The sequence below is a fragment of the Dromaius novaehollandiae genome, chromosome 1 (genome assembly GCF_036370855.1).
Source record: "Dromaius novaehollandiae isolate bDroNov1 chromosome 1, bDroNov1.hap1, whole genome shotgun sequence".
Taxonomy (NCBI): Eukaryota; Metazoa; Chordata; class Aves; order Casuariiformes; family Dromaiidae; genus Dromaius; species Dromaius novaehollandiae.
The window spans coordinates 187,282,988-187,298,151 of NC_088098.1; the positions used below are offsets into that span (position 1 = coordinate 187,282,988).

The window sequence follows — 15,164 nt, forward strand, 5'->3', positions numbered from 1 at the left end:
TGCCAGAGGAGCTAGAGAATCCAGTTTCAGTCCACAAAAATGCCAATGATTTATTTATTGCTGTCATTTAGGGAAATGGCAGCAGTTGCTGGTTCTGAATATTTAACATCACAGGGAAAAAGCAAGCCATTCGGAAGCCTGTGTGTTCCAATGAAGTGCAACAAACCAACGCGCTCCCCGCAAAAGCTGGAGGCGGGAGAGCTGTGCTGGCTAGCCTCCGGCATATCTTTATGGGGACTGATGCTGCTTTTTCAGACCTCAACCTCCATTTCCATCCAGTTATGAGCAGCCTGTTGAAGAAATCCTGACATGACCCTGTGCAGTGACCTGTTATGAAAGCCCAGGTAAGGAGGTGAGGTGCCTCTGCAGCTCAGATGCATACCTGCATAGCATTCATCTTGGGAAAAGTGCAATTTGTTTTATTTCATGCACAGTTTACAGTAAATCCCAGGAAAGCAGCAGGCGGGCGAGATTAGCATCAGCGCTTTTCTCTACCCAGAGCTAGCTATAGTGAAATGCTTTTGAAATGTTGAAGGACTGTTCTTGAGTAGCTTCCCCCCTTTCTTTTTCTTTTCTTTTTTTTCTTTTTTTTTAATGGGCTTAGGCAATTAGTCTTAATGTCTCTGGCTACTAATTGACACAATCTACCTAGCTGCTTCTCAGAGAACTGATCGGTGTTTGGGTAACAGACAGGCCACAGCCACTCATGGGCAGAAGGAAAACGAGGAAAAGACAATTTTCCAGGCCTCTTCATCTTCACTTCTCCAGTAGAGCCCTCTCCTTCAACTCATCACCCTGCTGCAGCGGGATTTCACTGCTAATGTTTGCTACTGAAGAAATGTTCCTGATCACAGGTGTAACCGAATGCTGGGAAAGGGCCAGCAATGTCTCTGGGTCTCTGGGAGAAGTCATCCAAGAGACAAGCTCTTACAGAGGCCCATGCCTTCTTGTGACTCACGGTGTCTATGAACCACTCCCAGCAAAAGAAAGAGACAGTCCCCACCTCCCAAGTATATGGAAGAGAAAAAATTGATGTTATTTTTAAAGGAGAATGTTTCAAATCTCATAGCCAATTTGCAGATGTATATTCCAGCTGTCATCGTTTTAAATCAGTATTTACCAGCATAAGCTGTGGGGCTAAGGAGCCCAGAATTCAACAACAAGGTCAATACACAACTTGGCACCTTCCTGATACTTTATTTTCTGAAAAACTCTTTTTGAATGTTTAAGGAAATAGACGCTAAAAAACTGAATGCCCTGAGGACTGGTTATGGGTGATCTTCATCCTGGGGCCAGACCATCTAGCAAGCCTGTCGCTCCCCATCATGATACAAGAGTACAGTTTAATCATTTGTGACTGCCCACTACCTGTAGTTGGTGATATATTGCAAGATGGGGCTTCCCAGGCCCTGGCTCAGTGGAGATTTGTGAAGGTGTTGAGTTTTTCTTCTGCAAAGTTTGTTATCTGGGTGGTGAATGTTGTTTCCTCATCCTCTGAAGATGAAGGCAGCTTTGAAACTGTGAGCTCCCTGGGGCAGGCGCTGCCGTTCATCAGAGGGCTTGGTCGTGACTGCAGTATAAAAGTTAAATCATTATTGCTAGAATGGAAAAACAACCACAGGGCAACAAGCACTCAGTGCCAAGAGAAGGAGTGAGGATAGTCACAGACACCCTCAGATAGTCGGAGCCTGCTGCAATTCAGTCTATCTGAGGTCAATTCATCGCAGTGCACCACTTTGTCAGAAGTTGCTTGTGATCAATGAACCTGCTGCAACTCTGGTGTTTCCAGCCCTTAATGGAATGTTTTACCTTACTTCAGGCACTGAGGCCTCCTTAATACCAGACAATTAGGCAGACAATGAAGGAAACACATTTTCATAGCATATTCGCACCAAAGGTTTCTGTGAGTCGCCCCAGGAGTGCTTTCCATGAGAGCAGTATCAACTCAAAAATCTGAGCAGTGTTGCTTGGAGGGAGATGACAAATTGATTAGCCTCTTTAAAATTTCTCATAAAATTGTATTAACAAAACAGTAAATACATTACACAGAGACGGTGACCACAGGATGTTTACATAATGCCCACTGTGGACAAGTACTAAATACCATAAAAGACCTGAGACCCCCCCAAAAAGTCTACAAGTTCTGGCTCTCACAAGGCAGTTGGAGCATCATATTTGTCCTCCTCCTTTTCTCCCTCATATTTCAGCCTCAGCATTGTGCACTTTGCTGGTGGTTATTGCAATTCCTATTGCTAGGCTTCCGTTATCAGAAAAGAGCTGAGCCAGGGAAGTGTTCAGCACAAGGCAATCCCCATCCGAAATGACAGAGTCAACACACTCCAGTACTGATCTGGGGGTTGCTTCCCACTTAAGGCGCCTCTGATTCCTGTTGAGCTCGAGCCGGTAGGTGAAGTTATCGGCTTGGGTCGGTGTGCCGATCAGCATCATCGTGGCAAAGAACTGGGGGTGACCTTCATACTTCTCCTGCTTCCTGAGAACCAGCAAAAACTGGTGGCCAAGGCAAGAGTGCATGATGATCCAGTCTGTGGGTGCTGGCAGGTGCATGTCCGTGGCCAGGAAGACAATCTCTGCTCCCTGAAGGATGTCGATGTGGTGCGTCTGTCTCAGATGGGACACCACCACCTCCAGGTGCCCTTCCCATTGGCAAGAGAAGAGCGGACATGTGCAAGGCACTAGCTGGGGGTCATGCACCGCTTCGTGGTGGTGGCAGGGAGGAAGGCCACCTTGCTCTGTGGACACCTGGGCAGCTGTGCAGCGATTCGACACATACTACAAGAAGAGAAAAATTACATGTAATAGCTGGAGGACAAGGAACCGGTGCAGAAATACAAGGTGTAGTCCCAACAGATGCCAGTCAACTGAAATCCCACTTAAATGACACTGGTGGGAATGCCAGGAACTCATCGCTTTTGAAATCAGACTGAGACTGGGGCAATCCAGGCCTGGGTTTGCACAGCAAAGGTGCTGGCAGTTGCCTTGTTCTCCAGAATGAGAGAGAAACTGGTTGAGCCTTGATACGTCACTTTAAATGAAAGTGATGTATGTGTTTAAATAGCAATTTCATTAGTTCAGAGGGAAAAATCTGATTAAAAAGAAAAAAAGCACAACAAAACAAGGACAGCATGGGGCATTTTATAGAGTTACGGCTCTTGCAGCTCAGAACAAGGAAATGAAATATGTATAGCTTTATTATTCTTTAATGAAACACACTAGCAAATACAGGCATTTTTCCTGAAACAATATGCTTTATAACACACATAATTTGTGACATAAAAGTCAATTTTTATTGTATACGATGGCTTCATTTTTTTGGTCAATGTATTTGTTGCTTAATTGTGTTTTCTTCCATAAATCTGAAATGGTTCTCAAAGGTGGATAGATGGCAAATTCAGGGCATTTTTATACTAAAGTTAGTTTGGATTAAGGTAGGGTGGTTAACTGAAAATGCAGTAGCTCTTGCAGCATGGTTCCACGTGAGGACTAGGAAGCAAACCACTCTGTTTCTGTCAGGTGGATGTTGTCGAAAAGAAACAAGTAAGTCTTACTCAAAGCGTATGCACATGTAATGTTATTCAGGGAGAGTAATGACTCTCCTGCAATAGCTCTATGCGTAGACAAACCCTAAGGCACAGGCACGATGGTCATGCTTCATCCTACCTAATTTTAAGCATTTACCGCAGCCATATGAAACAGAAATCTGGTTACCTTAGACTGCCTGTGCAGTCAATAGAGAGAGGCAGGCACTTCCAGGGGTTGATTCAGAGCTTAGGTGGAGTAATTCACCTCCTAAATGGGGCGCTGCTGGTAGGCACAGGTGACTAAGGATGAGATCCAATCTGTCTAGTTGCACCTAAATTTTAAGCACATGAATGTAGGAAGACATTTTCTCCCTCTGAACTTCTTTGAAGATGCTAATAGGAAAAGGTATATTTATGTGTAAGAAGTAACAGTATATGTATATATGTACATATGAATACATATATACACATACGTGTGTGTGATGTGTTAAAGTTGTGATTTGAGCTTTTCTGCCCCATGGCTATTCTTTTTAACACATGTACCCAAAACAAGGGGAACAACATTATGTATCTAACATCTACCAGCCATGCTTCTCCTTACCATATCCAAAGCCATAGTGGATATGGGACTTTTTGGCCATTTGGAGTCTATAGGCGATAAGATTCAAAGGCCTGGCTCTCACTGAGACTTAGTTTCGGCAAAAGTTTGTTTTCACTGGAGACAAACATAATCCAGTACAATAGTAGTGAGATATGTTGCAAATTGTATGTTGTCACTTCTTTCTATGGACACCCGGATGCCATTCGTTACAGCTTTGACAAGGCAGAGTAAGTGTCCTTACTGCGCCATTTTTTCCCCTCACAACTTGAACTTTTGCTTTTCATGACTTTTTGGAAGGCAATCGCTTGGGTGAACTGTCCCAACCATAAATGAGCAGAGGTCACTTGCCAGCCAGGACTGCTAAATCCTGGATCTCCATTCAGGTATCCAGTTTGTCGGTAGCTGGCAGGGGGACACCACGGCCAGGCAGGGTTACGTAGCATGCTGCTACATGCGTGGTTCTTCCTTAGACACCTGGTGTCAAAGAGCGACATTTCTCTTTCCTCTGACGTTTGATGCAAGGAATAATAGACTATTTAAGCACAATAATTGAATCATCTAGCTTTTTCTTTGGAGAATTATTACTTCAAACTATTATGTTACTGTTCTTCTTTTTTTCCCCCTTATTTTTTGTTTATTTTGCTGTATAAAATTCAGGAATATAATTTTTCCAAGCAGAGATAATGAATCAAGGACTGAAAAATGACTAGCATTATCTGGGAAGTAAAGCAGGTCATTATAAACTAATCGAGGTTTGTGACTTTAGCTGTCTGCTTATCGTGGTGGGACTGCTGGAGAGGTCTGGTTCACTCTTAATTCTACATTAATTTTTGCATCCCATTAGGATGAAAGTTATGGTTAATTTAAACTCTTTTGGTGAAGGAGGCTACCGGAATGGCAGATTGTAAAAGCCTTTTAAGAAAATCCCTGAAATGCTAATTGCCTCATAAAATGAATTCTAATCTCCCAATCTAATACAGTGGGTGTGAGCAATTACTTTCTCTCACCAAACTGTTAATGCAACATTAGTGATTATACTAATTAAAGCTAATGAACTCATACTCACATGCTGATAAACCTCTCAACCACTCGACAAGTTCCAGCCTTCTATCCATTTTATTTAACTCCTCTTTTGGAAGATGAATCTTAAATTAACCTCTTGAATAACATTGAAAATTAGGTTTTGAAATGTGAAGCTTTATAGACTGTGTATAATTCCTCTCCAAAGATTACCAGAGTCAGAGAAACCATTTCCACTGAGGATGTAATTGAATTTAAAAATGCATTTTCCTAATTTGATCAGCTACCCTAGCATGGAGTGCAATGGTAGCTCATCTATCTGAACTGTATTCAAGGTAAGAAAATACAAGTCTCTCCAAAAATCATGTTATGACAATCACGTTTCAATGGCTCAGGAACTGGGAAAATAAATTGCAATGAACAATTTAATCAGTGGATCCCACTTCTTTCTTTCATTTGTGATTTTTTTTGTGTGTATGAAAATAAATCACAGCCCCCTTCAGTATATTCCATTTTTGAACCATTTTCATGAATCATTTGAGCAAAGAATTTTTGTTCTGATTTTTTTCAGTTCAGGTTTGTTCAAAATATTTGATATGCCAGCACGTACCATGTGGTCTATTTTTATTCTGACTAGCTGAGAGTAATCTTCAAAAACTGGTTTCTGAATTTTTGAATATTCCTTTTCTGAATTCTGAATTTTGTAATATTCTGACAAAAATATTTAAAAATTCCATGTGTCTGTGAAAAAAGCCTCCAAGAAAACCCTATTATTTGAATATTCACTTACACTTTTGAAGTATAAACATGACTAGTGGGATACTGTGCCCTTGCTGTTCTTTTCCATGGCTGTGAATTGAACTTTTAAAATTGAAATGCAAAACAGGCATAAAAATGATCACATCAAACATTTAAATATAAATATTCGTGGGCATTTTTTCCATGTTTAATCTGTTCCAGTGTTTTCTTTTCATCATTTGTAAACTGATTACCTAAGAAAATTAGGCTTATAATATTGTTCTGCCAGTCCAGTCCTTTTCTCAATAATCTTTTAGCCTGTTGGCCAATTTCAGTCAAATTTAACAGTGTGATAGAAATCTCAAAGATATTAATTTTCAACCAGTTTTGTGAAAAGTGGCCTGAGGTGGAGAAAAATTACCCTTTTGTGTCTCCAGAGAAGAATAGCTTGTCACATGGGCAAGATTACATTGTCAGATATGAAAGAACAGATATGAAAGAACTGCAGCTTGAGTCTAATTATATTATTAGACACCAGAGAATCCACGTGAGACAGAATCTTTACCAACAGGAGAAAAGGCTTCGGTCAGAGTGCTCTTCATTAGACACAAGATAATCCAGCCACAAGACACAAAACTGCAGGAAACCAGGCTCTGCTGCTCACAGAACGATTTTCTTGTAAGGATGTGGCTTTTTATAGTGTAAATCTTTGTAAGAACAATTCATTTGGTGACGAGTAGGTTTATAAATACCTGGTATACTTTTTAGGAATAATAATTTAAAAAAAGCTCATATTTGGACCTGGGACACATTGCTTCTGGGTCCTGCCCCAGCCTTTCTACAGATTTTCTTCTAAAAATTGGACAAATCACTCTAGGTACGATTCATGTGTTCTAACTTTGACATCTGAGGAATAGATGGCTAAGTCTGAACTACATCAGCTACTTCTATAGCCCATGAAGACCTCCAGAGTGCAATTCAGTCCGTCCCAAGACAGATCAAGTGCACGTTCCTCTGGACACTGGTCTCAAAATGCAGGCAGGATCAACCCCATCCTTGGGCGCAGATCTCATGGTTTTCAGCTGAGGAAGAGAAGAGCAGCCCATTTCGGATGGGAATGAGTTTTGCAGCCATAGGACTGTGTCTTATACTTAGCACTTCTGTCTTATACAACTCAGGATGGTGAGTAACATACTGGAGACAACATAGTGGGGGAGAGAGAAGAGGAACCTCTTCACACACAGCTGTAAACCCATGACTCCCTACCATTGTTACACCTCCGGTCACCAGTGACTTGATAGAAATCAGGGGAACTCGATAGGGGAAGGTCAAAGGATATATCCAGTGAAGGAACTGAGCAGCAAAACCAGGCTGTGGATGGACTGCGGGGTCAGGATTCCCTCTGGCCAGTTTTGGAGGTAGACATCCTATCATCCTACCTACCTATAGGTAGATGCTGTCTGGTAGACACTCCTATCTGAGTAAGCCACTCTGTCTCCCTCTTGAGTTGAGATTTCAGCCCTCTGGGGCATGATGTTTTAGATGCCCACGTTCCCTAGTCTTGGGGCTTACGTTCATCAGTGCAATGAAAATTGCCCTGCTCAGCTGCTGTCTGCCCCTGAAGATGCCCCACCTCAGGGAAGACCTCACTGTTTGGCTGACGGTTCTCCAAGCTGCCCAACTCTGTGCCTCTGTATCCAGGCAGAGCTGCCATCTCTTGCCTGACCCTGACTGGGGCCTGGCACAGGACGCAGGATAGCGTAAATCCTGTCATACCCAAGCTGTAGAGCATGTCTAAAGCATATGCACAGTGCCAGGCCCTCTACAGAAGCACAGCTGTTACTCCTTTCATTAAGAATGCGGCAGTAATCCCATCTGAAGGTGACAGCAGCCCTGGCCAAAGTAAGAAATGGGAGGGACAAAGAACTGAGGCACAGAGGGGTTAAAGATCCAAATGTACTGACTATATCTAGTCGTTCAGCTTGTATCACACAGGCCCCAACTTTTCAGAGCAAAATTGCCTCATGGAGCACTTGATATCTTCCAAATGCAGCCTTCATTAACCTCTGATGCAGCTGCAAGTGAGAAGTGGGATTGTGCACTTGCATAGCCATAACCGTTAGTCCAACTAGCAGAACTGTGAAAGGTTCTAGTAAATCTAGAAAATCTGTGTGCTGCCCACTTTTCAGAACAGTCTTCTGGTTAAAGGCTTTGACCTGGAAAGGATTCAAACGGACTTTCCCCTGGGAATCCTTTAGTTGCATGCAGGATGTGGGAGACAAGGTGGGACTTATACTGGCACTAGGTCACTGTGAACCCCCAGATTCAAGAATGGCAGGGCCAAAAAGAGGTAGAGAAGCTACAAGTATGTCCCTGCCCCCAAGAGTTGGGGCACCCACCCGGAGAGAGGGCTTTGGTATTGCTCCTCACTCTCGGGACACCTTTTGTATTTTAGCTAGGTCAACTATGGTGAAAGTAGTGGAAAAGAAGGCAGCAATGCCCATCTGACGGTGTGTGCAGGCACCAGCTCCCTTATGAGTCCTGCGAGCCCTGAGTTCTCTGTTGCACATCAACACAGCTTCAAAAGAGAAGACAGAGGCTGCTGCTACCCCAAGCAGCCTCATAATGAGAGTCCTAATTACTGAACCGAGAGTTCTTCAAAACCCTCAGGAGGAAGGGAGCGTTGTATCCTGGCCTCCCACCTCCTGGGAGAGATCTCAGACCCTGAAACTGTGGCATAAGAAGAGGGTGAACCGCACTGCCATGTCTCAGAAGAATGACCTCTGCTCAGTTCATTGAAGGAGTGCTTAAATGTCCCCATTCTGCAATTTCCAGCATTCCCCAGTGTTATAAAGAGAGCCTAGGTGTTTGGTTCATATGTTTACTTGTATCAATGCACATAATGTGCAAAACAGCAGCCTTTTACATGTTTACGAACACTGCAGTGCATGCTGAGGAGAACATCCTCATGAGTGAGGACAACAGCTCACTCACTACTCAATCGATAAGGGTGTGTGACAGGAAAGCAAGTGCTGTGAATAATCATCTTTTTTCCAGACACTTACACTTGTGTAACTGTGCTTTATTGGTTGATCACACACAACTTGCAAACACTCATTAATTCGCCCATGGCCCTGACTATTTGCTTGGGGAAGTCAATGGTGTAGTCTGAAGGCTATCAAAGTAGAGCTTTCGAATGGGGTCATGCGGAAAATGGCAGAGATGACGATAAAGCTTGACAGGCGTGTCAGACGTGACAGCCAGCTCTAACCAGGAGACAGTACTCCTACTTTCTACCCCTGTCCAGCTTTTGTACACCCTGATCCACTGCAACTTAAATCATCTTCTGAGAGGAACCCCACATCTGCTCCTTTTTCAGGTCAAAATTCTTCACTCCTCAGCCAGAGCTTTTTTGCTGAATTATAGGAGCCCTGTAGGAACTTGCTCCTGTGTTTCCCTCTGCCAGTTAAAGCAGATAAGACTGTGAATTCTCATGCAATTCCCAGTTCTTGAATGCCTCTTCTGTGGCTGAGACTGCATGGTGCTCAACTGTAGTTTCCTCCTTTATCAGTGATTGCTGGTTTCAAAGTCCCATATGAATGAATTTGCTTCCTTTTTGCTCTCTGCAAAGCTAGAACCCTACTTCAGATTAAACATATCCAAAACCAAATTTATTAAATATAAATGCTTGACACCTTGACTCCAAGGGCTCATTATGCTCTGTTTTATCTATGCTGTGAAGTCCCTAGATGTCCCATTTGGGGAAAAACAGGTTGTATGGAAGGAAGTTTTGCTGCAGCTGGGACCTTCAGTGACAGCCGAAGGCTAGGAAGGGCCCTGCTCACCCCCACTGTTACAACCCCACCGCTACCTACCTGTGCTAATACTACTTCTGGATAAGGTTGTTCCCATTCTAAGACCCCGGTTCCTATTGTGTATAGCTTTGTAAAACTTAAGATGTTTGGGGTGACACCTTTCGTAGTCAGGACATGATTCAGGCTGGCTTTAAAATTTATATTAAATTATATATGCACCCACACATGCACACACAGATTTATTTATATATAGACTCATGACACTTGCTGACCTGGTTTGGATGTTTCTGTGAATAATACAGTGGGGGAAAATGTGTTGTTTTTATCCAGGTTAAAGCATTCTGGTACCCTTTCTATTTAAAAAAGTACTCTGAGGGTGAGATTTGGTGGGGGAGTGGGGAGCCCATGCGTTTTGAAGACAAGAGTATTTTTGCTGTTCTTGTGGAAATAATCCCAAATTTGAGACCATTTTGAGACCTGCACATTTTTCTAAAACTGGCTCTGAGGATAAGGGAGTTCACTTTGTCCTGTTTTTTTTCTGTGGAGTGCATCACTGTGGCTGCATCTGTTGGAGCATCACAGACATCTGTTGAGACCTGTGATGTGCTGAGGTATAATGGCAATATTATTTCCCAGTTTAGGGACAAAGAATCAAGGCACAGAGGGATTAAAGATCCAGACGTACAGATCGTATCTAGTTGTTCAGCTTGTATCACACAACACCTGATTTTTCAGAGTAAATTTGCCTCATAGAGCACTTGATACCTTCTAAATGCAGCCTTCATTAACCTCAGACACAGCTACAAGTGATCAGATCTAAGGCTTTAGGTTGAGCAACTCAAAATCAGAGATCAAATGGCTGGCAACCATCCATGAACAGTTGGCTGTAAATGACTTCAGTATCACACAGGACTTGCCAGGCAGAGGCATGAATGGAGTCCTGTTCTCCAGGGCAATGTGATATCCCCCCACTACACTACTCTCCAACATGCCATCACTTTTCTCACCTCTAGATACCTTCCATCTTCTGCAACAAGGAACACAGCTACCCCAGCTGCAGGAGATCAGCTTTGAAATGTGCCAAGACAGCTCGATGCATTTTGCCTTTGGGGACAACAGAGGGAAGATTTCTGTAGCCCACCTCTTACAGTTTCCAGCTGTTACTGCTTTGGTAGCACATGGAGCAAAGGTGAGAGGGCCCTGGGCCTGCAGTTTCGTGAGAGCGTGCCCAGGTGTGCAGAAGAGGGTGGAAAGGTCTCAGCGCCCACCTTGGCCCCCTACCCGCAGCAGATGCCTCTGGGCAAGAGCCCCACAGTGAAGTTCAGAGTTTCTACTGAAACAAATTGGCTTTTTCTTTGTCTGTGCAATGTGCTACTTATACATGTTTTCTTACTGTCCTCCTCCTCCTCTCTGGCTTTTCAGGGCCCAATCCCTTCTTCTCATCTGTATGGAAACTGCCTCCAATAATTTTCTAATTCTCAGCTTCTTTCTGCCTCATAAAAGCTTTACCACCCACTAGCATCCACCTATGTGCTATTTACACCCACCGCACGGGGACTGATGCTCCAAAGAACTATAAAGGTAACATGAGCAACTAGTGAGTCTTTTAATTGTGGTCTTCATTTAATTTCTCTTCTGCTGTTTTTTAGTATGCTAATGAGATTTTGTAAATCTCTCAAATGAAAGAAAAGAGAAGGAGGGGGGAAAAACCCTCAACCTATTTTGTCAAAAGCTGTACTTCCGTATCTGAAATTAAGAAGTCCAAACCAGGGCTCATGTTGGGGATTTATTTAAAATTTTAATTACACACAATCCTATTCATTATGAATGCATCAGCTGAATTTCTTAAGTACTGAATAATAGTCGCAGCTTTGGCAGTGGAAGGAATTATTTTCCCCATGATCAAATGACAGCAAGAGTCCAACTTCAAGCTCATTTTGCTAATCTCGCTTTGCAACATAATCAGGCATGACTGGGTAACACAGCGCATGGGATGTGTTAATGGCTCTCCTGATGCTAATGACAAACCTCTGCGCACACAGAAAATGCTCTTTTAGGCCCTGTCCGCACTTTTGCACTATACTTCCCTGTATCAGAGAGGAATCTGAATTTTATATGAGACCATGAATTTCCAGAGCTGTTTTGGAAAAAAAATGGTTTTAGTAGTAGTTACAGATGTAACAAAAATATGTTGCCATATTTTAAATATATTCCAGATGGAAAGAAAGACATTATTCTCAAATTCTCAAAACACCTCCTGTTTGTTTTTCAAAAATAAGGGTTTTCAACATAAACTGTCATGCAGTCTTGAAGTGCAAGAGAAAAATATCAAGAAATTTGACGTTCTTCAATATATTAAAAACAATATAATTATAATGAAATATAAACAGGATCCATACTAAAACATTTCAGTCTCATACATGCTTTGTGAGGGAGACTAAGGCATAGACACTGGCAGGGTGTATATGGGGTTATACCTCTCATGCTTTAAAACCACATTCAATAAACATTCCCACCCCAGGCAGGAGGACACTGAAATTTCCCCTTAGCACTGACCTGTGAAATGCACCTCCTGTGTTTCAGACTGAGTGGAGACGCACCATCTCCTTAATCCTCCATCAAGATGGGTCATAGACATAGAGAACCCCCAGAAATCCCCATTTAAATCATCCCAGTTTAGCTGCCATGTTTGCCTTTATGCATAGTCTTATTTTGTAGCTAACTTGAGATCACTTTCTGTGCTTTCATTGAGGAATAAATTACCTTGAGTATATACAAGCAAAACCGTATACATAGGCAATTCCTGTGGAGCATCTGGCACAGTTATTTCCTTGCCAAAATAAATGTGAAAAACATGAAGATAAAATGGAAGCATCTGGATCTGCAGAGGTCTGGCTGGTTGAAAAGTTGATATATATCAGCTGCTTTAAGGTAACTGCCCCTGTGCCTACTGTAAGGGCTTAACCAAGGATGAATCTTAGATTTAATCTCCGTAGTAACAGAGAAAAAGACGTCCTGACTTTGAGCAAATATAGTGGATCTCAGAGATGATGACTGTGGGAAAGAACAGGATCAGACATGCTCGTAGTGTCCAGAGTAGCTTTGCTCGGTGCAGGTGACCTGCAACTTTCTCTCACGTATGTGCTCACTACGGTCACCCACGTCACCTCTCCGATCTCTGCTGCTTGGGTTTGGGATCTCCTGGCAGAAACAGTGGCTTCTCAGAAATTTTGAAGGGGCTTTAAAACTAAGGAACAATAGAAGGGGACCCCAAACTTCTACCGTTCCTAAAGACAAAAACCACAAGACTCCTCTTGCCTGTGCCATTTTGGCCCTTTGCAGAGATGCCTGAGTGAGGAGCTACACCAAGGCTGTCTCAGTTCTGAGTCCCCTTCTGCAGGAGCCGGTCTGGAGCCAAGAGAGACTCTGTCATGAGCACAGGGAGCTTCACTGAAGTGCAGATGGCTCCTGGGGGCGACTCCAGACCCCGGAGCCTGAGTGACAGCTAACATCAGCAATGCACATGGGAAGTATGGGCAACTGCAGGCCAGCGACCTGGTCTTGCTTTTCTCCTGGTAGTCAAAGTCTGACCATAACATAATCATTAGACATAATCTGAACATTTCCATCCCCAGTTTGGTGCAGGCGGACCCTTTACAGCAGCTAGGGAAACCTTCTCCTGTCAGACTAATCCACTCTTCTGCAGAGCTGTCCCTAACATATCAGGCTAGCTTGTTCTTAAAAAACACCACAGGACACGGTAGCACAGCCACCTGCCTAGAGATCTCTTATATCAGAGTTTCAATAATAGTAGCACCAGAAAACTTTTCCTAATTTGCAACTGGAATTGTCTTTGCTGCATTTTAGGACTGGGCACAACGTAGAGCCATAGTACAGAGTATTTGGTGTTGCCTTGCTGATGTATTTGGGCATGGAGATATCTACCATCTTCTCTTTGGACTAGATGTAAATTTTATATCTTGTTTTAAGTAAGGTGATGCCTTTAGACAATATCCCCGTTGGTGACAGGGGGAAAGAATTGGAACTCAAGGCACTTACTATCAGTTCTTGTACCAGAAGGGTGGTGCATAACCACTATTTTTCACTAGATCTCTCCTGATGCAAAGCTGGTTGTGGCTCTGGGTGATACAATGAACAGCCTGCATGTATAAAAAGAGCTAATCCAAAATTTAGAATCATCTGAAGATATGCTTCACCCTTTATCCACTTTGTATTTTATATAAAGACTGTTAACAAAGTGCAAAACCATTATAGGCTTTAATTAAAAGCTGAGTGATAAAATAGTTCCAGGCTGCATCTGTTCTGTCTGATAGAGGAGGTAGAGTTCACAAGCGCTCTATATCTGACCTGTTGCTTTTGTGTTTTACATTCATGCTGAGGAAAAAATTAATATGTAGAAGAAAAAAAAAAGAAGAAATGTATACCCACTGTGCTCATAAATTTACCAGTTCAGACTGGCTCTAATAACTCATCATCCAATATTCGTTTATAAGTTACTACAGTAACAGCATGTCTCCAAGAAGGGCAGATTTGCTGGTGTCATCTGAGATAATTAGACCAAATCCACCCCGAGACAATAGAAATGCTTCCCTTCCATCAGACAACCTACAGCTACCACAATTATATGACATTTAAATTCACTAACTGCTCTTTCAGGAACACACCCCAGGAGTGCCAAACAATGACACAAGCATTCCCAGTCTTCTGGAAGGAGAGAGGAGACAAGGTAGTGGCTGCTAAGCTTGCCAGCAACCTCTTGTGGTGTGACCCATGCCTCCAAGCCCATCCCAAACAGACACACAGGCCATGGATTTGGTGCATGGGCTACATCACACCACTCCTGTAACTGTCACAGGGTAATGAGGAATTGCTTCCACACCAGGCAGCTCACAGCTGAACCGAGATCTTGGTCTGGGGACACCTAGGCTGAGCAGGTGGGAGAGCTGGGCACTCAAAGCTGCTGGCTCTGGCTCCCTTCCCACAGCTCCTGCCATAGGTCGTTGCAGGCTTGTCCCCGTATGGCCTAGGTCTCTGTAGTGATCATGGAGCAACGTAACAGCTTTAAGAGGCTCCTGATGTTATGTTAGGACTTCCTCCCGAGAGCTGTGTCTGGGAGAATGCAAGAGGGGCTTAAAGTCACATTTGCCTCCCTCTCCCTGCCAGGCAAGACTCAGGCACCTATGATGGGACACCTGTACAAGCAACAAGGATTAGCAAAAACTACCTGGGCATAATGATGAAAGCTGAGGTCTAGGGCTCTGTGGACGTGGGCTCACCTTCCAGAGGGAAGTGTGCTTCACTACCTCGGTTCATGTCCTTCCTCAGCCCATCTGGCAAACCCACTCGGAAAGCCCTGCAGGCGACAACTGTCCTGTGTTCCAGGTAGGTGCAACGCCTAGCGCAACAGGGCGCTGGTCTCAGCTGAGGTCT

At 43.4% G+C, this 15,164-nt stretch overlaps 1 protein-coding gene across 1 annotated transcript in view; it reads right to left on the minus strand.

Annotated features, from left to right (window-relative positions):
- Nucleotides 1-1,134: 1,134 nt before the first annotated feature.
- The window catches only part of SIAH3 (siah E3 ubiquitin protein ligase family member 3), a 48,471-nt gene continuing 34,441 nt past the window's right edge, over nucleotides 1,135-15,164 (minus strand). Inside the window, exon 2 of the mRNA XM_026108455.2 lies at nucleotides 1,135-2,790. Coding sequence (XP_025964240.2) covers nucleotides 2,197-2,790 — 594 coding nt within the window. The 3' untranslated portion in view covers nucleotides 1,135-2,196. The remainder of the gene's footprint in view (nucleotides 2,791-15,164) is intronic.